The sequence below is a fragment of the Pelodiscus sinensis genome, chromosome 5, assembly GCF_052426305.1.
Source record: "Pelodiscus sinensis isolate ZL-2025 chromosome 5, ASM5242630v1, whole genome shotgun sequence".
NCBI lineage: Eukaryota > Metazoa > Chordata > Testudines > Trionychidae > Pelodiscus > Pelodiscus sinensis.
This window is the reverse complement of record NC_143056.1, coordinates 128,249,202-128,274,915: the sequence shown is the minus strand read 5'-3', so window position 1 is coordinate 128,274,915 and position 25,714 is coordinate 128,249,202. Positions and strand designations below refer to the sequence as shown.

Sequence of the window (25,714 nt, the reverse complement as noted above, 5' to 3'; positions counted from 1 at the left end):
GATGGGTAGGAGTGGTGTCCTTAGCCTCTGTTTGTCTGGAAATGGGTGACAGGAGAGGGATCACATGAGGATCACCTGTTGTGTTCCTTCCCTCTAGGGCACCTAGCATTGGTCACCATCAGCAGATAGAATACTAGGTTAGATGGACAGTTGGTCTTGTAGCAAAAATGTACATTTTAATATTAGTTATAAGATTATAAGTATGATGCATAAGGATTTGATGTAATGACTTGCAAGTTCTGTAGCTTCTTCCAATCTAATTTCTCATGATTAGATAATGATTACTGCAAGGCCTTGCTCCCTGTTAAGTTGTACCCCTTGTAACTATTGATCTTGTCTGAAACTCTATACAGTTGTTTAATGTGAGTGGAGGGTGTGTGTGAGTGAAAGCCATCACAGATGCCCAGGTGACCAAGAAGAAGTGGAAACTTTGAAGATAACAAGGAAGCATGCATTGTGTCATGAGGCTGAATCGAGGAACCCTGGAGACAGGCAGAGACCCCACCACCACCCCAAGAGTGAGAGACAATGACGGGAACCCTGACAATCACCATCAAAAGAACACAGATTAACACTGCCGAAGGGTGGATGACTGTAGCATGACACTGCAAAACCCTTGGGCTACGTCTACACTGGCATGATTTTGTGCAAATACTTTTAACGGAAGAGTTTTTCCGTTACAAGTATTTGCGCAAGAGAGCGTCTACACTGGCATGTGCTTTTGCGCAAAAGATGTGCTTTTGCGCAGAAGCATCCGTGCCAGTGTAGACGCTCTCTTGCGCAAGAAAGCTCCGATGGCCATTTTAGCCATCAGGCTTTCTTGCGCAAGAAATTAACGTTGCCTATCTACACTGGCCTCTTGCGCAAGAATACTTGCGCAAGAGGGCTTATCCCTGAGCGGGAGCATCAAAGTATTTGCGCAAGAAGCACTGATTTCTTACATTAGAACGTCAGTGTTCTTGCGCAAACACTCGCGGCCAGAGTAGACAGGTGGCAAGATTTTGCGCAAAAGCGGCTTGCCAATGTAGACACAGCCATAGACTCTAATGGGAACTTTCAAGTATAAGAAAGGAAGCTCTTGTCCTGGGACTCTGGGTTCAGTCTTGCAAGCCAAGCCTCGGAGGAGTTTCAGAGGAACCCCAACTCCTCACTCAGTCAGGATGTGTGTGTGTGTTTATAAAGCATATGCTAACTGCTTCTCTGCTGTATTCTCAATAAACACAGTGTATTTATCTTTTCCCTTGAAAAAGATCCTGTATGCTTCTTCTAACAGTCTGACTCAGCATGCCCGTTCTTATGTTATGACTGTGTGACAATCGGTGTGGGACACAGTGGGATAACCCCAGAGTTGAGAGGAGTAGTGTCACCCTGTGTGGAGTCACTGTGGGGGAGCCCCAAGGCTGTGTGAGATAGGGGAACAAAATACAGGACTATGTAGCACTTTAAAGACTAACAAGATGGTTTATTAGATGATGAGCTTTCGTAGGCCAGACCCACTTCCTCAGATCAAGTAATGGAAGAAAATAGTCACAACCATATATACCAAAGGATACAATTTAAAAAAAATGAACACACATGAAAAGGACAAATCACATTACAGAACAGAAGGGGGATGTGGGGGGGGAGGGGAAGGAAGGTGAATGCCAGTGAGTTAATGATATTAGAGGTGGGGAAGGGGAAATGACTATTTTCTTCCATTATTTGATCTGAGGAAGTGGGTCTGGCCCACGAAAGCTCATCATCTAATAAACCATCTTGTTAGTCTTTAAAGTGCTACATAGTCCTGTATTTTGTTTCAGCAACACCAGACTAACACGGCCACATCTGTATCACTATTCTATGAGATAGGGGAGAGTGGGGGAGCCGAAGGGCTGTGTGGGGTGGGGGGGGTCACACTGGGGGAGGGTGTCAAGGGGCCCCTATCACTGCACTCCAGTCTTTTCCTCCGCCCCTGCATGTTCTGACTCTCTCAGACCCTCCAGTGGTCCTCTGACCTATTGCCACTGCGCATGCGCACGGTTTCCCGGACGGATTAAGCTCTGATAGGCGAAGACTGCAGCGGGACTCGTGGCGCGGCTTTTGCGCATGTCCTAAAGTGGGTGCCTTCGAGAGTGAGCCAAAGCGCCTGCGCTGGCGTTGTCGGCTGGAGGACGTGAGGTTCGTGCGCCTGCGCCGCGTGGGAATGCCCGTCGCTCTCTGGGTGGCGGGGGAGGGAGAGTCAGTGCGCGTGCGCGGCCAGGGGAGCCTGCTCGGAACCGGAGAGGCGGGGGGGGGAAGCGGCTTGGAAGGAGGTCGCGGCTGCGCAGGCGCAGTGTGGGGGCCGGCCGATACTGTGTGTATGTGAGAGTCTGACGGGTTCAAAATGGCGGCGGCTGCTTCTGTGTGAGGAGGGGAAGCGAGTCGGGCCGGGCGGGCGGGGATGGCAGCGGGGTGCCGGGCCCGCCGGCGCTGAGGCAGAGCCGGGCAGGGCAGCGGGGCGCTGGCGGGCGGGAGGGGGCGCTCGGCCGGGGGGGCGGCTCTGGGGGGGAGGGAGTCGGGAGGCGAGTTAGGGGAGGGGCACCCCCAGAGTGGCCCCCTCACAGCCCTGGGGCACCCCGGGGCGCCCTCCCCTGGGGTGAGTTGGGGAGCGAGGGGTGAGGTGGGGGGTGCTGGGGGTGGAGGTTTGAGGTGGGGTGATGGGGAGCAGGGAGTTTGAGGAGGGGGTGGGGTGAGTTAGGGGGTGCGGTGGGTGGAGACTTGTGGGGGCAGGGAGTTTGAAGTGTGGGTGAGGTGAGTGTGGGGGTGGGATGGGTGGAGATCAGAGGTGGGGTGATGGGGGTGGGGCAGAGGATTTGGGCTGTGGGCTGGGATAAGTTAGGGGTTGGGATAAGCAGGGGTTTGGGGGCCTGAGGTGAATTGGAGCTGGATTTGGGGGTGGGGGCATTGGCTGTAACTGGCTGTGAGTCTGTTCACAGCGGGCTGGAGGGCTTATTTTGGTGGGGGAGGTGTCCATGTGGTTGCTCCCAGCCCCACTGAGAGAGGCAAGCTTTTCAGGCACCGGGAGACTGTCCTGATCCCTTTCTGCAAGCAGAGTTGTTTTTTCTGGGACTTGCCATCCCTTCTGGATACTAGGCTCCTCCGAGCACCTGAGACGAAGACAGCCATGCATGGGATTTAATTTCTCCTTTCTCAATTTTTTTGAATCTTTTTTTCATCTCTAGAAAAGGACAAAGGCGAAGAAGAGACCTGGTGAGAGACTTGATTTTCTTTGTATCCCCCTGGCTTAGTGACCTCTCCACTGCCTAGGGTCTTCCTTCTCCTCAACACCTCTAACTTTATGTAACTCAGTGAACCACATTTTATTTTGGCTTCTGATGAGCAGCCAGTCACTGGCTTTATGTCTCCTTTGCCTTTCTCCCCAGAGATGAGCTGGGATTTGTATGTGTGGATTGTTTAATCTCTTTGTATATTCTCATTTGTTTCATGATTTTAAAAACACAGGAAGAGAGAGCAAGAGAGAGAGCAGGGCACCTGGTGGGATGTGGGAAGAGGTTGGTTTTATCCCTGACATAGAGATCTCCATCAACTCTTTCTCCCTTTCTCATTTGCCTTTTACTACTCTTAATTACAAAACTTTCTAAGGGGCTTTTTCCCTGGCTTCTGAAGACGGAGATTAGGTTAAGACTTTGTGTTATTGGCAAGTCCTCTGGCATCTGTCAAACTTTTGTTTTAATAAATTGTTGCGATTTAAAATGAGTTCTGCGTTACTGATGGATGCTGGATTGACAGTTCCCCAGGGATTGACATTCAGAATGACTTCCCAGCACAGCTAGACCACCAGCAACAGCCATGCTATCTCCTTTCACTAGCACAGCCAACTTCTCTCCAGGCCCAAGATCACTTCTAAGGAGGAGGGGGTGGAGAGTTAAAATCAATATCTGAACTGGTCTTCTGTGATGAGACTCCTAGGGTTGGGGCTTGGTAGACCAAATCTGCACCCTGTAATTTACTATTTCTTGTGGCACTGTGTTATGATGTACTAGTGCCCTGGTTATTGTACAATAGCTTGTCTTTGCATTTCAGAGGAAAAAACTGTTTCTGACTGTTGTTAGACTATGCTCAAGCCACGTAAATTGCTTATAATAAACTTTTGAAAACACTGGTGGTAGCAGTGGCGGAAGTGATAGCATAAACAGGGCACTGACACTTTAACCACTGTGGTGTTGGATCTTGCTCATGGATCACAGATATTACCCAGTAGTGAAAACACCAGTTGCTGCTTCAGCTCTTCTTGTGCTATCACTCCTGTTACTACCAACCGTGGGAAATTTTCTCCAAACAGTCTAGGAAAGACAAGTGCATAAAATCCAGCTCCATAATGTAGTTATTACACAGCTTTATCCTGTCCATATAGAACAAAATCAAACAGTATTGTATCAGAGCACTTCCATGTGGTGATAGTTACAGTGAGGCAAATTCTGAGCTATCTGATGTGTCCATGCTGGAGTTGATCAAGCTATTGTAAGTTTGTTGAAATATTGTTAGAAAGGTTTCTGCACATCTTCCCTGACAAGAGTCACTGTGGCTTTTTGTTGTTGTATGATAGGGGGCAGTTGCAGAGAAGCACTTTCCAAACTATCCAGAGGAAGAGTCTGGCATGGATTTAGGTGACATGCTTCTCAGACTCTCATCTGATTCTTCAGGAAAACTATGCTACAATCCTGTTGCTACCACATGAGTTTAAGTATACATTTGAAGCCAGCATGGTTCTGGTCCCAAAGCAGAATTGCTTTATGGTGAGTCAATTCAGGGAGATGACTCCACATCAGAGAATACCAACTCACTTTACCATTTTCTGGTGTTTGATGGTCTAGGTGATTACTCCGGTTTAAGGATGAAATTATAAAGCCAAGGAGTTAAAGGAGAACATAAAAAATGGAAATCCTGGGTCAGGCTATTGGCCCGTTTAGCGCGGTATCTTGCCTTCTGACTGGCCAGTGCCAGCTCCTTCAGAAGAAATAAAGAAAAAGTCATTTTCAGGTTATCCATCCCTTGTTACCCAGTTCCTACTTCTGGCAGTTGGAGCATGGGGTTGTATCCCTGACCATCTTGGCTAATGACCATTGATGGACTTAGCTTCCATTACATTTTCTAATTCTCTTCTGAATGTGGTTATAATTTTGGCCTTCACAATATTGCCTGGCAATAAGTTCCGCAGGTGGTTCTGTGCTTCCTTCTGTTTTTAATCTGCTGCCTATTAATTTTATCAAGTCACCTCTAGTTCTTGTGTTATGGGAAGTGGTAAATATCACTGTCTCGTTCACTTTCTCTGCATCTTTATAGTTCCTGAGTATAGCCACATTTTGTCATCTCTTTTCTAAGATGAGCTGTGCTAGTCATTTTTTTAATGTCTCCTTGTATGTAATGTGTTCCATACCTAATAATTTTTGTTGCCCTTCTCTGTACTTTTTTCCAGTTCTAATAGTTTTTTGGGATATGGTGACCACAACTGTATGTCGTATTAAAGGTGTGGCTATATCATGGATTATATAGTGGTGTTATATTTTCTGTCCTATTATATAACCCTTTTATAATAGTTCCTAGCTTGTTAGCTTTTTTGATTGCCTCTGCACACTGAGAGGATGTTTTAGAGTACTATCAGATTTTGACATCATCATCATTCTTGAATAGTAATTGAACAGCTAATTTACACCCCGTCATTTTGTATGTATAGTTCAGGTGATTTTCTGACATTTATTCCTTTGTACTTATCAATGCTAAATTTTATTTCCCATTTTGTTGCCCAGTCACCCAGTTCAGTGAGAGCCCTTTGGAGGAGCTAGCCAATTGCTGTTCTGTGGCCTTGGTGCATAGTATTGCACAATGTTACAGAATCTTTCACTTATGAGTGAAGGCTTAATGGAGAGTTTCTAATATCTGTGTGCAATTTTTCACTATTTCATTCTGGTTTCTAAGGAGGACGAGGAGGAAGACAGTAGCCCTGGAGTATCCTTCTCACTCTCTTCAGAAGAGTCAGAGATGGAGCCTGAGGAAGAGAGAATCCGCTACAGCCAAAGATTGGTCAGTATTCGCTTTTACTCATCGAGCTCTCACTCTTAGGCTTTGTCTACACTGTTAGTTAAATGATAAAACTTTTGTTATTGACAGATGCTTAAATCCCCCTCCTCCAAAAGACAGAAGTTTTTCTGCAGCAAGTGGCAGTGTAGACAGGAGAGCGCTCCTGCTTACAGTGCAAACCCCCAGTTGTGGGGGTGGAAGTATTTTGTTCACAAAAGTGCTGACAAACAGCGTTTACATTGCCTGACTTTTAGTGACTTGGCCTTAGTATCTTTGCCTTTCAACTTGCTGTCCTGAAAAAAAAAATCTCCCTGGCTTTATAGTAGGAACAAGCTTGTTACCACCCCATATACCCATGAGACTAAAATCTCCAGCTTTCCCACTGAGACATATAAATACTGAAGTGGGCAGTCAACCAGATGATTTGATGCTTCTAGTTCTCATCAAACAAGTGTTTCTTATTGTAGGGGAACACTATATCTAGGGTTGTTACCAGCCCAACACATGGCTACTTAAGCTTCAAACAGTAACAAAGTCCAGGAATATGCTTTTTGACATAAACTGGTATAGTTGTTACTTGGGATGAAACAGACATCTCCTGGTACTTGCAGCAGATGGGGAGAGGAAGAATTGGAAAGCTGTGTATGTTAAACTGGGGTGGCTTTCTTTTGGCATTATATTGACCCAGATCTGACTTGAGGATATTTTTGAACTTGGGACGGATGGTGTATATTTAAAACATTACAGTGGCACAGTTACACCACTGTAGTATTTCATTGTAGACACCCTCTACACAACAGGAGATATTTTTACCATCACTCTAGTTCTCTACCTCCATGAGTTTACAGAAGAATTCTTCTGTCAACTTAGCATTGTTTACACTGGGCCTTCACATTGCTATATCCGTCAAGGTTATGAGAGATTCTGTAGCTATACCGAAAGAAAATGGGCTTCATACTGAAGCTAGTTGGACTGGCTGTGTGCGCATCTGTCTTATATTTGTATTCATGCTCTAGAGGCCATGTCTACACTAAATTTAGGACAATATAATTGTATTGCTCAGAGGTATGAATAACCTACTGTTGAGTGCCAGCGAAATTGATCTCACCTTCAGTGTTGATGGGAGAATTCTCCCACAACATAGCTCCCATCTCCTGGAAAGGTGGAGTACCTATGTTGACAGGGGAATCCGTTCCGTCAGCATAGATAGCATCTTCACTGTAATGCAGATGCTACAGTAGTGCAGAGGCACTACTGTAGCATTTTAAGAGTAAACCTTTCCTCAAAAGTCTGAGATTGTATTATCAATGGCTGTGTCTCGAACACAGTTCCTACCAAGGGAAAAGAAAATGAACTGGTATTCACTTTAATTCCCACTACTTGGAGAAATCATGCTAAACAGTATGGTCAGCTTGGTTTCTGAGGCTTGTGACTACTGCAAATAAATTTTTATCCATTATCACTTTGAAATACAATCATTTGGCATGAAGTCTAGTGAAGTGGTGCACTGATCTCTAGGATTAGATTTCCCAGAGAGGTGGAGAGGTCAGTTTGCTTATTGTTGTAGTCAGTTGCTACTTCTGTGCTTTAACAGCTTACAGAGAGCGTACTGCTGAGTTGTAACTACCGCTCACCTTGGAAGGGTGAAGTAACAGTTGTAATCTCTTGAGTAACTGGTTTCATTCCCACTAAAGAATTTGTTCCTTAGAGGAAGGGGAAGTTAGTAGGACCATATTTCATCTTGACTTAAAGCTCTAGTTTGAGGACTGTGTATGGCAAGGATAGTATCTGCTACATCTTAAATTTTGTGGCTACAATCTTCAGGATAATTATCTGGCGCAAAAAACATCTTAGTAAAAGACAGATTCTTTAGACTTCCAATCCCTTAAGGCTTCTGTGGGAAATTCTGAAGTAATGTCTACAGGCTATGTAGATAGGCCATTGTTTGCCAACTGTGTCTGTTAAAATGGCTATAGTCATATCAAACTTAAAATTACTAAGAACTATGGGCTTTGTGCCTTTAGCTGGAGTAGTGTTGGTGGTTTAGCTCCAACAGTATGTTAAGAGCTGAATAAACAGCAGTGGAAGCTCAGAGCAGAGGAGAAGGAGCATGGTTGTGGAGTAAAGCAGGAGATTGAGTCATAGCTCAGTTCTTTACCTGGCTTTACCAGTCTTCCTGTGGCCTTGGGGTAAGTCACTAAAAGCACACCAACAACACAAAATAGCTAGATGTGCAAAAATCTTAGTGTAGATGCAGCTATACCAGCAAAAAAGTCTTTTGCCCCATAGCTATTTCTGTTAGAGTAACTGACATAAGTAAAAAGAGTTCTGCTGGCATAAGTTGTCCTCATTGTAGCAGGCAGCTTGTGTAACTCTACTAGTATATCTATACTGGCAAACCCTTTGTCTCATCTGTGTCATATAGGGGCCGTTACGTTTAATTTATTAATGTTTTGTAAATGTATGCTGCTTTCTTCTGTGTAGTGACTTTCAGTTTACCACACCACCACCTTCTTCGGGCTAACCTGCTAGCCCCTTTCTAATGTCCTGTGCTAAAAACTGTCAGTGGCTAGGAGTCAAATCCTAACAGATCTTTAAGTGCCAGCATTAGCCATTTAACATCTACTTGAGGTGATTGGACTGGATAAATAGTTCCAGCCTACGGTTCTGAAACTGGGGTCATGATCCCTCAGTGGCTCACAAGGTTATTACTGGAGATTGCAACCTGTCAGGCCTAAGGATGTTAAATATCAGTTAACTGAATAGTCAATTAACCTCATGAATTCTTATCAGTTACTTGACTATTCTGTACTTCCTGAGGGTGAGGCCAGCAACCAGTGCACTCCAGCCCCACTCCCGAGGAGCCCCCTGCTACTCCATGCTGCTGCCTCTGTATCAGAGGCAGTAGCGTAGGGTGTCAGGAACTGGTCTGCGAGGGGAGCCAGTTTAAAAACCAGTTCCCCTTGTGGACCAGCTGCCTGTGGTCCTGCACTGTTGCCTCTGAGATAGAGGCAGCAGTGCAGTGTGGCAGCATCCCCTGTTCAAAGAGGGGTGTGAGCTCCCTGATCCAGCTTGAGCCAGAACTGAGCCGGGCTGCCTGCCCACAAGGCTGCTAATATACTTTAAATGCAGAGCCACAGTGGGGGTAGGTCCCGGACCTGGCACAAGCCAGGACTGAGATGGGCTGCTGGCCAGCCTGCTAAAAAATGTATTGGTGAGGGAGGGGGAATGTGTGTTGCCTATAGCATTAACTTACAAGCTTTTGCTTATCGGTTAATTGACTACACTATAGCATCCCTAGTCAGGCCCCATGTATGCCAAGGCTCTGGTTGTCAGCCATGGATGGGGCTGACCGTTCAAGCTCTTCAGAGCTGTGTGGCCAGATTGCAGCAGCTGCTGGCCAGATGCCCAGCTTTAAAGGAAGCTTGGCCCTCAGCAGCAGTGCAGAAGTAAGGTTGGCATGATTTTGAAGAATCACTCTTTTTGGGGGGGGGGGTTTGCAGGTTATCATAGCCTGAAATATTTTCAAGGGGGTTCTCAGCCATTCTTTTGGGCTGCTGCAAACTCAAGACTATATTATCAGCTAACTTTTCAAAGCCAAAATGTAATCATGGTTGCAAAGAAGGCTAGAAACTTCTAAATGCAAGCTTTGATTCTAAGGAGTCTGAGGGCATGGCTGCACTACTGTAGCAGAATGCTACACTGACGCTGTTTCTGTAGTTAATCCACTTCTCCAAGAAGTAGTAGCTAGGTCGATGGAAGAATGTTTCTTTAACACAGCTGTGTGTATAGTGAGGGTAGGTTGACCTAGCTACTTTGCAAAGTGCATGCAGTTTTTCATAATCCTGAGAGAATAATCAAGTCCCTCTAATTTTTAGATGCAATCAGACAAGAATGTATTTGAGTGAGCACATGACATCAAGTCTGTGTGGGTCACGCAGTTGCCCGCAGAAATTTACTTATTCCTTCCACACTTTAGGGACACCCACCCTTACCCAATTCTTAGGGCTCAGGGCATAACTTCCTGCTGGTATGCAGGATCCTTTGCCACCGAAAGAGCCTTACACAGTAATAGTCTCAATTTATTGACAGTTACCAAGCAAGCAGAATATACATGCTAAACATACATTCACCATATTTGCTACATTTAGTTGACCACAATAGGAACTAGGGATGTGAAATGTCAACCAGTAACCATCACCCTTAATGCACTGCAGGGTGTCTGGAGCAGCCCCTGGCCATGGTCTGTGTGCATTCACAGGTAATGACTGCTCTGGCCATCTGGAGCAGCCCTTGTCCATGGCAGACTTACATGCGTTGCAGGCAGGGGCTGCTGCCCCCCGCTAATTGGTTAACTGGTTAAACATCCTGGTTAACCGGTTAAATGGTATTTGCTATTTCTAATAGGGACTGAACTTCCCACTTGGCACCTGCCAGGCTGTTTTGGTAGGAATGGCAGTGTGAGTAAGGAGTATGCACTGCAGGTGTCTAGGCTATACCTTTGGAGAATGAATTGAGAACTTCAGTCTCCTGGGACAGTCAGTCCAGGACTTCTCACACTCAGACACTACTTAATTCCCTTTTCATGCAGACATGTTCAGATGGACTTTGTACAGAGTACATGAGTTTTTAAGGCTTTCCAGTAAGTCATCAGGGTATTTTGAAGAGTTTGTTTTGTCTTACTGCATCAGAATACTGGGTTAGCTTCTCGAGGATCATATCTTCAGCCGCAGCCAGTATCAAATGCTTTAGCTGGAAGTGAAAACTCTTCCCGTATTGCACTTGACCACTTCTAGAGTGTTGTACAAGAGGCAGAGTTCTCTTTTACTCCTATGATCATCTCGCTGCCTGAGCCATAGGACTTCATTACCCTTTCATCACTATCTGAGTTCCACAGGGCCACAAATGTGTTTAGTTATCATGTTGTGTCATCCCAGTACTGTACTTGTCTCCATGGTTCCTTCTGATAGTGAGTTCTACAGTCTACCCTGGAAAGAGATGATTTGTAGTTTGAAAAGGTACTGCCCCTTATTCTTGTTGTACAGTCAAGGCACTGTTAGTTCTGGAGATTATTTTCCTGTCAGTGGAGTGGTTTTAGTGGACGAGAGCAAAATAATCCTAGCTTCTCAGATCACTGTGGCTGGATTCAAACAAAGACTTTTAAATAGAATTGGTGTAAAAAGAATGTGCTGGGTAATGACTTGTAGCAGTGAAAGGGGAATTCAGTCTCCAAGGCCTTACTCAACCTTGTCATCTCTGTACCAGTAAGAGCGTGGGATGGTAATTGTGAGTAGTTGTAATAGTATAGAAATGTTTTGCTGGAAAAACAAGCAAGTGTTGCCTTTTGTATATTGTCAGTTGCCAAATAGTCTGAGGGGTAGCTGTGTTAGTCTGTATCTGAAAAAAAGGACAAGTCCTGTGGCACTTTAGCAGATTTATTAGAGCATATTTTGCCATGGAGAAAAAACCCATTTCATCAGATGAATTGGAGTGGAAGTTACAGAAACAAGGGTCTACATAGGGAAGAAGTTGCTTGTGTTAATGAAGCTAATCAAGTCAAGGTGGAAGTGGGTCATTCACAGCATTTGGAGTGGAGATGTGAATATCCAGAGAAGAGAAATTTCCTTTTGTAATGAATTAACCAGTTGAGGTCCTTATTTAATCCTAAATTGATAGTGTTGAATCTGCAAATGAATTCCAGTTCCGCTGTCCCCTTTTGTATTCAGATTTTGAAATTCTTCTGTAGCAGGATGTCTACTCTCAAATCCATTACTGAATGCCCAGCGAGGTTAGAGTGTTCTCCTAAAGGTTTATGTGTGTTACTGCTTAGAGATGTGAATGGTTAATTGGTAAGCATCACCTTTACCAGTTATGGTTAACCGGCTGCGTCTGTGAGGGTTTTTTTCCTTTCACTTGGGGGGCCAGGTAAGTGAGGATTATGGGGATTTTTGTGCTTCTCACTTGTGTTTGGCTGTCAACTGATTTTTCAGTAACCCCTGACCCAAAAAAGCTTCCTGACCCCCTGCTTTACAGTGTGTGGAGTCTTAGGATAAAGGAAGATGCTCGATCCCAATTCCTGACGCTGACCTCCATTATGCTGTAGGATCACGGTCTGCAGTTTGGGGAAGCACTCACAGCATGGATGAGACAGACTTTTCTCTAGGAAAATACTTCTTTGCGACACAGTAAAACATAAAAGTATAGTTTTTGTACATCCTCTGTTTGAGTAGCAGTGTATCTGATTAGGCCACTAATTTGGAATGTTATGCTGGGAGTTGGGAGCAGGAAAAGACAAAATCTTACTGCATCCCAAACCATTGCAGCACAGCTTGCGGGGGACAATAGAAATGGAAGAATGGGCACATCCCTATCCTCTACTTCAGCTATAGAGATGGGGAGTTTGGAAGGCACTGCCCATTCTTTCTCTTTCTTAATCTGAAAGCTCTAAAAGGCTAGTATCAAAAGATAAATCCCAATAGGGAAGAAACCAAGTAGGCCTTGGCTTCCTAACAGTGGAGGGTGTTGCGGAGATGTTTCATCAGAATGACTTCTCTGGCTTCTGTTGGTTTTAGGGTCTCTTGCAGTGGCCTATACCAAGTAATAAGAGCTAGCAATTGACTTTGGCCTCTTTTGTAAAGCACTTTGAGATCTAATGTCATAGATCAAGGCTACTTAACGTGCAGCCCATGGGTGAGATCCTTTAATATGGCTTCCACTGAGAACATGCTTCACAACAGCATCTCCCAGGCAGGGTGAGTATTGAAAGACGCAAGGCGACAGGCTGGCTAGAACAGACGGGTAAAGGGTTTCAGCATTTCTATCCCCCTGGGAGGAGGTGCTGGGAGTTCCAGGGCATTGTGTGAAAGAAGCTATTTGCATGTATATGCGATCACACTTAGTTGTGGCCCTTGGCATGTACTGTATCATTGTGGTCAAAGTTGAATAGCCCTGTCATAGATGGTAGCTATTCATGTCTTGATCCCAATTATTCAGGTGCTTGCAATTATGGCTGCTTGAGTGCAGGTGGGATTGCCAAATACATGCATCTGTGAATGCCTAGGGGGTGAAAAGTGCTGAATATACTTGCATGTGGATCTGGAAGAGTTGTTTTCACCCCATATTCAGGGACTGTCTCCCAGTTTAGGAACAGATGTTCTATGAGCACCTACCTTGCTAAGCTATGTTTTGTTAAATTACCGAAGAGGACCAACTAAAGTGGTTCTCTAATAAACTAGGTGCAAGCTTGTATGGCTGAATGCTCTTTTACTGTAGTGTGATCATAGCTACTAAATACACCTTACTTTTCTGGTCTCAACAGGACTTGAGACAAATTACTTCAGTCAACTCATTCTTCCCCTTGGCTTCAAAAAGTGGTGTTCAGACTTCATTAACAATGTGCGGGCAGCAAACTATCTTCAGTCTTGTAGAGACTCTGCTCATATTTGGTCCCAAAGTTAGTTTTTTGGACATGTTTTAATGGAATCAAATATCAGTAGAAATGATTACTTGAAGTAATCATCTAAAATGTCAGTGGAACAGTTATGTTAAAAAAGCATTCCTCTGCAGTATTTGCATACTAAACATTGCAACCTTGTGCTAGTCCATGAGAGAATCTGAAAAAGACAAAAATGAGACTCAGTTGTGTTTGTTTTTCTCTCAGCTGAGATGTGCAGCAGATGATAAATGCCTTTAAACAAACATTTAAGAGGCTGATTTGCTCTTTATTATTTAACACAGCTGTTTTTAAAAGCTGAGTGTCCCTTTAACATGATTTGTAAGCTGCAAAGTTGATTGAGCTGAAGAGACTAGTAGTGCAGCAGATGAGCATTTTCAGTTACCTATTGGATACTAAACAAACTTTGTAAGTAGCGTCAGTGTTTTGTCATAATGAGCATGAATAGGTTTTATGGGGTTTTCCCTGCTGGAGGTGGTACTAATGCCCTGTTGTCTCCACTGGCTTTTTATTGTTCACTAATCCTTATTTGTTAGTCCCAAATCTAGGTCTGCAGTTCAGTTTGGGACCAAAACCACTTAAATTGCAGAAATTTGGTTTGTTTCAGTCTTAATTGATTTGATGTCTTGGTTAATTTTTAGCTTATAGCTTGTTTGTTGTAGTGTGTCACTTTTTGGGGCGGAGGGGGTGGCTCCTGGCAAGAGGGAAGGCTTCAGGAGTGCACAGCGGGTCCACCACAGTCCCAGTTTGCACACCCAGGGGATCCTGTCAGTGTTGGGGTTGGCTTGGCTTGTTTGGGCCTTGTTTTGAAATGGGATTAGCTTGATTTTTTGTTTGTTTTGTTTTTTGGTTTATTGTGAAAGTTGGGGTGTTTATTTGCGTGAAAGTTGGCAACAGGACTTAATGTAATGGGGAAATGGCTTTGTGTTTGGAGGAAAAACAAAACCTCTTACCTCAGTCTGAATTAGGTTGTGTGTGCAAACATTTGGGGCAATTGCTCCATGACACTGGGAAAAGTTGTTAGCACTCCTGATGCACGGACCAGATTTGCTGATTCCAGGGAAGGTGATGATATGAATGAGCTTAGCGGAGAGCTCTAAATGGGTAATGAACACTAAAAGTTAATTCAGTGGCCACTGTTGACCTTTCAGTTCATTGGTTCTCAGACTTGTGCACTGTTTTGTTTGGATTTGTAATTAAATCCAATGATCATATGAAAATGCTCAGATATTCATCACTTGTGACAGAGAAAGAAGTTAAAGATGTGAAAAACTTGCCAAAATCAGTGTTGTATATGTGCAACACTGAGCTCTGGTCTTATTTTTGGGGTCTAGTATATTAATACAGCACTATTAGCCAGTTCCTCATTGGTATGCCAAATTGTGGTAGAGGGATATCACTAGACTTAAAAGTGTACGTGTGTTTTCAGCCTGCTTTCTAGCGATATTAGAATGTCCACAATAGGTCAGATCTCTGGTCTATCTAATGTATTTAACATGTTTATTATGGTAGTGCCTAATGGCGACTCAGAGTAGGGATCCATTGTATTAAATATTGTGCATACATAGTAAGAGTTCTTTCACCGAGGAGCTTACAGTCTAGCTAGATGATTCGCTCACAACAGGGGAAAAGAAGTAAAACACTGTGCAGTGAGATGACAATGAATGACAGGCTTGTTCCATGATTTTTTGAGGGGTGGCTTTAGCTAGAAGGGGATCTGTTAATATGAGGCTCCATAAAAGATTTGTCCAAAACTAACACTGATGCTAAAAAGAACAAAAAGGGGCAGAGGGAGTAAAGGCAAGAGAGAAGAGGATAAGAGGACACTATGGACATGTCTAGACTACCATCCCTCTCTCGAAAGAGGGATGTAAATTAGGCAGATCGAAATTGCTTTTCGAAAGTGAAACCACTGTCTAGATGCAGTTCTTTCAACAACAACAAAAAACACCTTTTTCAAAAGATCCTGTATGAGTTCAGTGGTCTGAGACATGGTTCAGTCCTAGTCAAGTTCTTAGTGAAGCAGTATTTCTATCAAAGAAAGATGGCTCTGTGATTAAGGCACTGGTCTGTGACACTGAAGATCTAGTTCTGTTGATAATTTCACCTGTCTATAGGCAAGTTTCTGAATTGCTCTGGATCTCAGTCTTGCCATCTGCAAACTAGGGATGTAAAAGATTAACCAGAATGCTCTCCTAGTGGCCAATTAACCAGACTGCCAGCTGGTGGGATTCTGGCCAGGTGAGGGGTGGGGGGGCAGATGTGACCATGGAGGATGGCCGCACTTCAGCCCTGGTAAGACCCCATATCATGGGTGCCCTGCCCCCATCAACAGTTAACTGACTAAATGATACAATTTGAATTGTTTAACCAGTTAACTGTTTTGATGGATATTTACATCCCTACTGAAGACTGGGAGTACTAGTGGTTTTTGTCCTAAACACATCTGTATGAGGCACTCCTACAGTGTGAGTCTATAAATGAATTCCAAAACCACCACCGCAGTTAGCAGCATCTCTGCTGAGATGGGACCCATCTAAACGGGCCTTGGAGTTCCCTTCATGCTAGATGTACTCTGGCTGATTCAGGGTAGAGGTGTTGTTGCCTGGGTAGCATGCGTTCACTCCTAAGTATATTTTGATGCTTCCAGGTTCGTACCTGCTCTGTTGATGGAGGTCCCCAGTATCCTACCTTGCTGTGGTGGGAAGCCTAAACACTTTATTCAAGCTGACACCTCTTGTGGAAGCCAGTGAGGGAAACACTTAAGCCTTGTCTACATTAAGGCACCATACATACTGTGATCAAATGGGGGTTTAGTCTGACATGTTAAGCCAGGTCATATAGAAGGGAAAAAGGCAGATTCATAGAAATTCCTTTAGGTTGGTGTGTACTCCCAAACTCCAGTTTAGCTGTATCCCTGCAACTCTGAACAAGGTGGCCTTTAAAAGCAGCAGTTGGGGGAAAAAAGAGAAACTCCATAGCAGCCCATACCAGCACACATTGCTCATAGCACTTTTGTCAGTACCTCAGGTGGTTCTGAGAAACTTGGGGATGAAACCTAACATGTGACTTGATCCAGGAGAAAGTAATGGGTACAGGCAGTAAGAAATGATGCTGAGTCCACCTCATGACTGGATTTCTCTCACTGGCAGCTCCGAAGACCTCTCTTAGAGCGAACTGTACCTGTTCGAATTCTGTGCAGGTGTTCCTTAAAATAGAAGGGCAGTGTTTGTGCCTCTATGCTCTGCTTGTCTCTGTTGCTGTAGAAACAGTATGGGCAGTAAACAGTGTGAACTCTCTGCACAGGGACTCTGAATCTCAGTGGAGACTCCAGGAGTTTTAATTAAAACAAAGAAAATAGATTGAAGTATGGTGATGTGAAATATGCCCCACAGGTTACCATATGACAAAGGTTTGGTAGTAAATAACAGATGTTGATCCCCTGCACTCATGCCTGTCAGGCACAGGTCCTTTAAAAGGAATAGAACTTTTAAGGACAGTGTCTTTGTTGCACATCTGCACAAGTTGTGCACAAGAGGAGGCAGAATTCAGGCTGTGTCTTCACTGCCAAAACAGATAGTTACCATGCTGTCTAAAAAGCAAATGCATGTTAGCTACCTCACTATAAAATCCTAATGGAAATGAGATGCAAGTAGGTATTACAGTGGTGTAGCTAAGCAGGGTTGGTACTAATAACTCAATTAAAAACTGTCTGTCTTAGCCCCACTAGGATTTTGTTGCGGTGGTGGCTTAGAAACCAGTTTTCAAACTCTGGGTTACGGCATGTAAGGGCAAGCTGCTAGCTGGCTGAGACACACTTTGTTTACCTGTGTCTCTACAGGTATGGGTGATTGCAGCTCCCACTGGCTCCAGATCACCGTTCCTGGCCTATGGGAACTGCGGGAAGCAATGCAGGCAGAGTTTGAAAACTCCTGATTTGTGTCCTTTTTTGGTAGTGAAAGGATAGCCCCACAGCAAGTATGTCTACACTTAAATTAAACACCTGCAGCTGGCCCAGGTCAGCTGAGGTGAGTTTGTGAGGCTGTAAAATTGCAGTGTAGGTGTCTAGGCTTGAGTCTGAGCCTGGGCCCTGTGAAAGGGGGAGTTTTACAGCCCCACATCCTAAGTTCTGTGAACCTGAATCATCTGACAGGCCAGGCCCAGGTGCTTGTTCACTGTGTAGACATGCTACAATGTGAGAACTGTGTGTGGTGTTAACTGTTTGCTGATCTGAAAGACTAGGTACAGACTGGAGAAACTGTACAGCTTTTACTCAGCCAGTCTCCTGAGGATTGGGAGAAGAGGAGGCGAGGTACAAGGTCCTAGGCAACGGATTAGGAAATTGCTGAATTTCTCTGAGTAGAGTGAGTCATAATATGCCCTACTTCTTCTAGTCTCATGCAGTCCCATGCAACCCACCTGCCTGCTGCTAGCTTCTGTGGGATGTGCTTCTGGGAGTCCAGTGCAGGAGTTTGTATTGTGGGAGTCTTTAACAGCTGTAAGTGGAAAGAAAAAGGGCAGAGATGTGTAGCTTGAGTATTCAACTACCTTACTACCATAAACTTCTCTAGCATCTTTTACGGGAGTATCCCAAGTACTTTATAAATGCTCACCGATCTGCTTAATGTCCTTGTGAAGTAACAAAGGGATGTATAGGGAATGCTTCACCTAAAAATAAAATGCAACTACTTCTGAGGTGGAACATGGCAGCTGTCAAACCATGCATGGTGATGCATCTCACACATCACTGTGAATGAGATTTTTCATTCCACACGGAGGGAAGTGAAAAAAGATCCAAATAGGTGAGTATAACTGGGCATGTTCACGCCATTTGAATTTGACAAGGACATCAAGGTTACTTGCCCTACTTCAGTTGAAAAGCACCATGGATGGGCCCTTGAAGCAGAAGTGGTAAGTACCTTTGTCTGTCTTGTCTAAAGCATGCAATTAATTTGATGGGAACAGCAACCTAAACTTTCCCATTTTGTTGACATGTTTTGACATCTAATATCCAAATGCTGTCCTGGTTCAGTCTAGTTTAGCTTGAGATTTGAGAGCTTTTACTTCCCTTCTTGTTTATTTGTTAAAGTCTGTCCAGTGACTCGTAAGGTGCTTTGTCACCAGAACAGAGTAAGGGCCAAGAAAGATACATGCTGTCAGTTGGGTCTAATGCAAGGATTCTCAACTTCTTTCTTTTGGAGGCACCCCTTAACTTGCTAGAAGAACTCCAGGGCCTAGCGAGGGGGAGGGAAAAGACTCAGGGATCTGAGCTGGGTGCGGGGAGCCCTTGGGCATAGGCATAGTTTTATTATATTTTGGGGGTGGGACAAGAACCTATGGGAGGAAGGAATGCTGCCTTCGCCCTCTAACTCACCTCTGCAGGCTATTCACCTATTTGGGGCTGTGTAAAATTGCCAACTTCCTACTCAAAACTGAACTCCCTTGCCCACACCCCTTCTCTGAGGGCCCACCCCTGCTCACTCTGCCCACCCTCATTCACATGCTCATCTTCGTTGGGCTGGAGTTGAGGGGTTCAGCGGCTGGGAGGGGGTTCTAGGCTTGGGCAGAGGGTTGGGTAGAGGGTTGGTGTGAGGCTCTGGCTGGGGGGGGACAGATTCTAGGGGTGGGGCTGGGAATGAAGGGATTGGAATACAGAGGGGCTCTGGGCTGGAACCAAGAGGTTCAGAAGGTAGGAAAGGAATCAGGGATTTGGGGTGTGAGTGGGCTCGTGTGGAGGCTCCAGGCAGTGCTTACCTGAAGAACTCCCCAAAAGTACCTCACAGGTCACTGCCCCAGCACCTCACTCCCTGCAAGCTCTGGGCACTGGCAGCAGCTTCCCTCTGCCCCAGGTGGGGACTCACAGCAGCCTGGGGCAGTCCCTGCCCTGCACACAGGCTGCCCAGGAAGCTGTACTTCCTGAGGGAAGGCACGTTTCACTTTTTCCCCTGGGGGGGGCAGCACTACTTGGGAGGAGCGCCGCTGGTGGCATCCAAACAAGCACACGGGACCTCATTGTTGGCACACAAGACAAAACTCACTCCACTCATGGATGGAAAATCTTAGAGGGAACACCAGCACTTTTGTGTTGTCAGTCAGATGTGGATAGTGTGCTACTTAGGCAGGAGAGGCTCCCCTGCCACCATAGCAAACACTACTTACTGGGAGTGGTTTAATTGTCCTGACAGGAGAGCTCTCTCCCACCAGCACAGAGTGGCTACAGTTGTGCTGCTGTCAGGTCTGTAGTAGAGACAGAGCCTTAGTGAGTTCTCATCTAGCTTTGATAATATCCATGTTGAAGTTCTGTCTTGACTCCAGTATGCTGTCACTTGTGGGCATTCCTCTTTGGCAGTCTGATACTAGGGTAGCACTGCTCATGAATACTAACTGCTATACTAGGTTGAGGCATTCTGGTGGGGTATGGAAGGTGGTGCTATCTGTCCTGTAACTAGAGGACATTATCTCCAAGGCAGTCTTTCATAGTTTACTTTAACTTAAGCTATAAAATGAAAGCAAAAGAACACTTCACAGTAAAGAATAGGTTTCAGTGAATGAGTGACTGACTTTTCTTCATTTGCCAATTCCTTATCTCCATAGGCAGAATATTGTTCCTAAAGTGATAAACCAGTGAGGAATATGGGTGAGATCATGGAAGAGAGTGTAAAGTACAATGTAACCAGCAGCTAGTGCAGTGGATGGCACTGCCGTATTCCTTGTGGAAACAGCATTCCTGTGTGTAAGGCAGCTGCTAAAAATCTGTCTGATGTGGCCAGAAACTCATGAATCCTAGGGTTAAACAGTGTTGCCCATCAGTATGTGTTGTGTAAACAAGTGCTGAAGAGCCTGCCTCACATGTGCCCTCCCCCTCACTGAATTGTCTTGCTACTCCTTAGCACTATCAGTTATAACTCCTCCAGAGAACATACAAAACACACACTTGCCTCTCCACTTGCACTGAAACTCTGCCAGCCCTGCTTGTGATAGGAATCCCTCCTGGGACTTTAAACCCTGGAAGGCCTCCAGGTTCTTCTGACTAGATTCCTGCTAAATCATGAGTCCAGTTCTTGAGTCTGTCCTATTCTGGATAAAAACCTATCGTACAAGCTAACTAGCATTTCATACAAGGCTTTGAAAATGTATAGCAATAAGTAGTAGAAGACCTCAGCAAAACCAGCTGGATTAGTTCTAGGGTTCTCCTTGTGAAGCCAGCCAATATCAGGGTTCATTTCTCTCCAGAAACACTTCTTTGGAAGATGGGTTGTGCAGTTGCTACTAAAATTAGCCACCTATTTCTCCCAATGTCAGGCTGCGCTCCAAATTAAGGTCACCATTCAGATCTAAGTTGTAGTTGGCAGAGTGTATATAGGGTCACTTGTATGGGGGTTGCATGCTTATCACGCTCAGGTTTGAAACCTTCAAGCCAAGACAGTATAGGTAACAACACTGCTGTATTTATAAATTCTCTCAAGGGTCTGGCAGTTTTGGTCAAGCCAAATTGCCATGGGGAAATCAGGATATTAATCTTACAACACAAAGGTCAGCTGTCTGCGGTCCTCCACACAGTTGGAGCTGTAGTAGCACATGCTTTTCAGAGTTTGGTACCACTGTTCTTAACCTAAGAAGGGAGAATATGAACAGAGGTGGAATCCAAGAAAAACAGAGCTAAAATATAAAAGTACTAGAGCTGGAAAGAACAAGAATGCTTGGACTACTAAGCACCCCCCCTCTCCGCCCATCAAAGCTGGCAATGCAAGCTGGTGTATTGGTTGGGTAGGTCATTATAATCCAGGAATGGGTGGAGGTAAATTGTGCATGAGTTGAGGGAAAGTTAGAGAGGAGGCTAAGGTTAGGAGAGCTGGGCTTAATTCTTGAAATGCCACTGAATTCTTGTGCAACTTTAAGCAAGTTGCTTAATTTCTGCCTCAGTTTTCCATTTACAGGCAGTCCCAGGGTTACGTACAAGATAGAGACTATAGGTTTGTTCTTAAGTTGAATTTGTACGTAACTCGGAACTGGCTCCAGATTCAGCCGCTGCTGCTGAAACTGACCAGGGGCTGACTACAGGAAACCTGAGGCAGAGTTATTCTGCCCCCAGCTTCCTGGAATCAGCCACTGATCAGTTTCAACAGCGGCTGAATCTGGAGCCTGGGACAGAACAGCTGGGGCGCTGCCAGGTAGGTCCCCCCAGGACCAACCTGGCAGCACCCCAGCTGCTCTACCCCAGGCATCCACAACAAAAGCCTGGTCTGCTGGGGGGGGGAGGCGCACTAGCTGTGCCCCCCCCCCCCCCCCAGCAGACCAGGGAGACCCGGAGCAAAGCCGCAGAGGCGGCGGGGTTCCGCGTCTCCAAGGCTTTGCTCCGGGTCTCCCTGGTCTGCTCGGGGTGTCCCTGGTCTGCTGGGAGGGGTCCCCAGCAGACCAGGGACACCCCGAGCAAAGCCGCACAGGCGGTGGGGTCCCGCGCTTCCAAGGCTTTGCTCCGGAACAAAGCCTTAGAGGCGCGGGACCCTGCCGCCTCTGCGGCTTTGCTCGGGGTGTCCCTGGTCTGCTGGGGACTCCTCCCAGCAGACCAGAGACACCCCGAGCAGACCAGGGACACCCAGAGCAGCTTTTCTCGCCCCGGAGGACACGGTGGCGGGACCACTGCGCGTCTGGGTGGTCCCGCTGCCCGCGAGTTCCGGGGCGAGAAAAGCCCCGTTCGTAAGTGCGGATCCGACATAAGTCAGATCCGCGTAACTCGGGGACTGCCTGTATATAGATGAGAATAATACTTCCTTGACTCATCAGAAATCTTGAGGTTAAATCTGAAAGAGTGTAGGAAGTGTACAGATGACAGAGTGCATTAGAAAGATCCAGGTTTAGTTAGAATGAGATGTGAAGGTAAAGGGGTGGTATGTATGTGTAGGTTAGTTTTAAAGGAGAGAGTTCAGAAAAGGGTGTACAAATGAATGAAATATTCCTCTTGTGGAAAGGAAATGTAAAGATCGGAGGAATGCAGACTGAGACACAATGTTCCCTTTCATTTTTTCCGTTCATATGCAGAATAATTATGTGCATCAAGGCATATGTGGATCCACCAGTAGAAACACGTGCAGCCAGCTGTGGGTGCTCTGCTAATCAGCTGGGTGGCATTTGAGTTCCTCCTGGGTGGCCCTTCAAGCGCTCCACTTACAGGAAACACTGGTGTGGGTGTGTAGGGGAGGGAGAGAGTAGGGAAGTTACATGGAACAAGTCTGTGTAGGAGAGCAGCTCTCAACTAAAAACAAAAGACAAATTAGGGAAGATGGCATGGGGGAGACTCTGCTTCCTATGATGGTGAGAACTTGGGGACAGTGTTCTGGAGCGCCCCTCAATCCCCACCCCAAAGTTTCAAAAGTTGAGATTTAGGAAGGTCATAATGGGAATTAAAACAAATAAGATAGGAAGTGACTAAAGTATTGTCATGTACACTGGTTTCATTTGAATGAGCTTGATCTGTTTTTAAATATGACCTTGTATTTTAAAAAACCTCAGTTTGTTTCAAACTCTGGATGTTCATTTCTCATCCATATTAGAGGTGAGTCTGCCTCTTGAAAGGCAGAAGCATCCTGAAAAAGGGATGATGCGACTATTAAAGGAAGTAATCTCTGAAAAATTCCATTGTGTAGACAGGTTAAGCCTCAACCATGCTATGCTTAAGGAGTTGAGTTGGGAGGTGAAAGGATCAGCTGCAGAGTTGTGATAGCTGTGTAGAAGTATTCATGCTTTCCATTTCCTCAGAGGATGATTGATATCTAAGAGGTGACTGTTGGCTTCGGAGTGTTGGGATGAAGGAAGAATAATGTGCAACTTCCATTTATCCTCCTCTAACTGGTTCAAGGTTGGCTGCAAAGAGGGCTGCTTTGTTGGGCTTCAGTCCAATCCCTCATTACATGAGCTCTCGTTAGTGTGAAGAATGCTCAGATTCTATTGTGCTAACATAACTGAAATATTTTACAGTTACCCCACTAGGTGCTGAGATCTGTTGAATGTGAAGGTAAAGTGGCAGCCAGAGGCAACGTGCCTAACCAGTGGAGTTCTCTTACTGCCTCTTCATTGAGAGCTGTCTGGTGTGTGGTTTCTACAATCTATATGCGTAGCGTGTTTTGAGTTTGGGGGCACCTCATGCAAAACTATGTATGTGAGATCCTAAGTTGCCTGTTATGGGTAATGTTGTGGGATGGGGAGTGGAATAATTGAGAACTTGGTGATGAAGAGAGCAGGAATCTTGCTACAGTGTGTGGTGTGAAGGAGGCAGTAATCTATCTAAGTCTAGGAGTTGGAGAGGCTTCAATAGACATGGAGGGGGAGTGATAGTAGGACATAATTTCAATGGCTGGGTGGGTTGTTCAGTGTTGGAAGGTGATGAGAAGATTGGATTGAAGGCATATGTCACGAGGGGTTCCTGAATTTCCTAGTGTTGCCCTTGTACAATGGCTTCCAGCATTCCTCTACACCACTGCAGCATGAACATACATTTTTTTTATCCCATTAAAATTTAATTTCCTAGTAAGCTGTAAGGGTTTTGACTGCTCGTGTAGTCATATACTCCAAAGTGCAGAGCAATTAATGTGTAGGAAAGTTGTATCTGTTTCAAGAATTGGAGCTTCCAGTCTCCACTGCACTCTGCATCCCCACTAGTTTTATGAAGGTGCCTTCCACCAATATCTTATTTAACTTCCTTTATGGGAATAAACTGTACCAGCATAAGCAAGCACCTTTGTACTGGGACATCTGCATCAACACTAGGGGTTTTACCATTTGAGCTGCACAAGGATAAAGTGTGTAACTTTGCTGTGTTAACAAACTGTAAAATTGTATTACTTTTGACTTTAGATCAAGCTAGGTAATGTGGTCTAGCATCACACATCTTAAATCCTAGTCTAAACTAGACATAATTCACTTGAAATCATATTGGGTGAGCCAATATGTGGAACTCGGTAAGAAATGAGGACATCTCAGGGATGGCCCATTGATATCTTTGTTCTTTTTAAGTGTGGGTCCCTATGTATATTCCTGAGACTTGAAAATCCTGCAAGTAGCATCTGGTCCACGCCTGCTCTCTGGATTTCCTTGTGCTCAATACTGAGGGCATAAAGAGAGGTGTGAATCAGTCGCCTCTCCAGTTGTTTCTTACTGCTGCATGATTTGAGCCCAGAAAAGCATATAGTTTCAAAGAAAGGGAGTTATTCCTCTAGTCTGGCTACAAGCTATTGCTTCATTCCACCAGCACTGATGGTACCACCAATGGAGTCAGAGCTGTCCTTTCTGTTGGCCGAATCCGATGTCTAGGTAAGGAAGGTGATTAATCCAGACAGGACCTTCAGAGTTTCTTGGGCCAGTCGTCTTTACAATCAAGCTTACCCTCCAAGACATCACTGTTACAGGTTTGGGAGGGTACCCAAGACACTGTGTGCATGTCACCCCAGATCTGTGCACTCTACCAGAGAGTCACATCATCCCTCTCCTCCTAAAGAAGAGCATCTGGCTCCACAGGAGTATGTGGAGTAAGAATGTTAACTAGCAGTTAATAAACTAGTTGAATAGTCGATGGAATTTCCATCAACTACTCAACTAGTCAATAAGCACTTCCGAATCCCTCCTTTGAAATGTACAAGAGCCCCCATTGGGGCTCTTGTACATTTCAAAGGAGGAATGTGGAACTCCCTGTGTAGCCCAGGGCCAGCGGGAAGTCCTGCTGACTCTGGGCTGCATGCGGGCCAGCTTTGAAATGTACAAGAGTCCCCAACGGGGGCTTTTAATTGTATCAGGAAAGACTCCCAGAAAATGTTGTTTGCAATGTTGCAGCTGTGTTGATCCCAGAGTGCTAAGGAGTCAAGGTGGGTGAAGTAATATCTTCTATTGGACCAACTTCTGTTGATGAAAGAAGCAAGTTTTTGAGCTACATGGAGCTCTTCTTCATGTCTGAGAGAGGTACTTAGGGTTCCCAGACCTGAAGAAGAGCTCTGTGTAGTTCAAAAGTTTGCCTCTTTCACAAATAGAAGTTGGTCCAATAGAAGATATTACTTCACCCACCTTCTCTCTACCAGAAAATGTTATTTAGCCAAATGGGGAGATTTTTTTTTTACCTGGTGCAGCAGAACCAGTTATCAAGGCCAGCAGGCATTCCTGCTATTTTAGACTACCTCCTTGCTCTCAAGATGTTGGGTCTTTGTTAGGTCACTGCAA

General features: G+C 45.2%; 1 protein-coding gene and 1 long non-coding RNA gene across 5 annotated transcripts in view; one reads left to right on the top strand and one right to left on the bottom strand.

Annotated features, from left to right (window-relative positions):
- Window positions 1-2,252: 2,252 nt before the first annotated feature.
- KDM2A (lysine demethylase 2A) overlaps window positions 2,253-25,714 on the top strand; it is an 81,780-nt gene continuing 58,318 nt past the window's right edge. For 2 of the 4 annotated variants that reach the window (XM_075928561.2, XM_075928560.2), the window contains exons 1-3: window positions 2,258-2,382; window positions 3,201-3,228; window positions 5,956-6,060. In XM_075928561.2, coding sequence (XP_075784676.2) covers window positions 2,363-2,382; window positions 3,201-3,228; window positions 5,956-6,060 — 153 coding nt within the window. In that variant the 5' untranslated portion in view covers window positions 2,258-2,362. Of the gene's footprint in view, window positions 2,383-3,200; window positions 3,229-5,955; window positions 6,061-25,714 lie in introns of those variants that run through there. The other 2 variants (XM_075928565.2, XM_075928564.2) reach the window with 2 other exon arrangements.
- Window positions 17,765-25,697, bottom strand: LOC142829277 (uncharacterized). Its single transcript, XR_012903713.1, has 3 exons — window positions 25,615-25,697; window positions 21,035-21,122; window positions 17,765-18,006 (listed from the first exon to the last, which is right to left on the bottom strand). It is a non-coding gene; the product is annotated as an uncharacterized LOC142829277 (long non-coding RNA).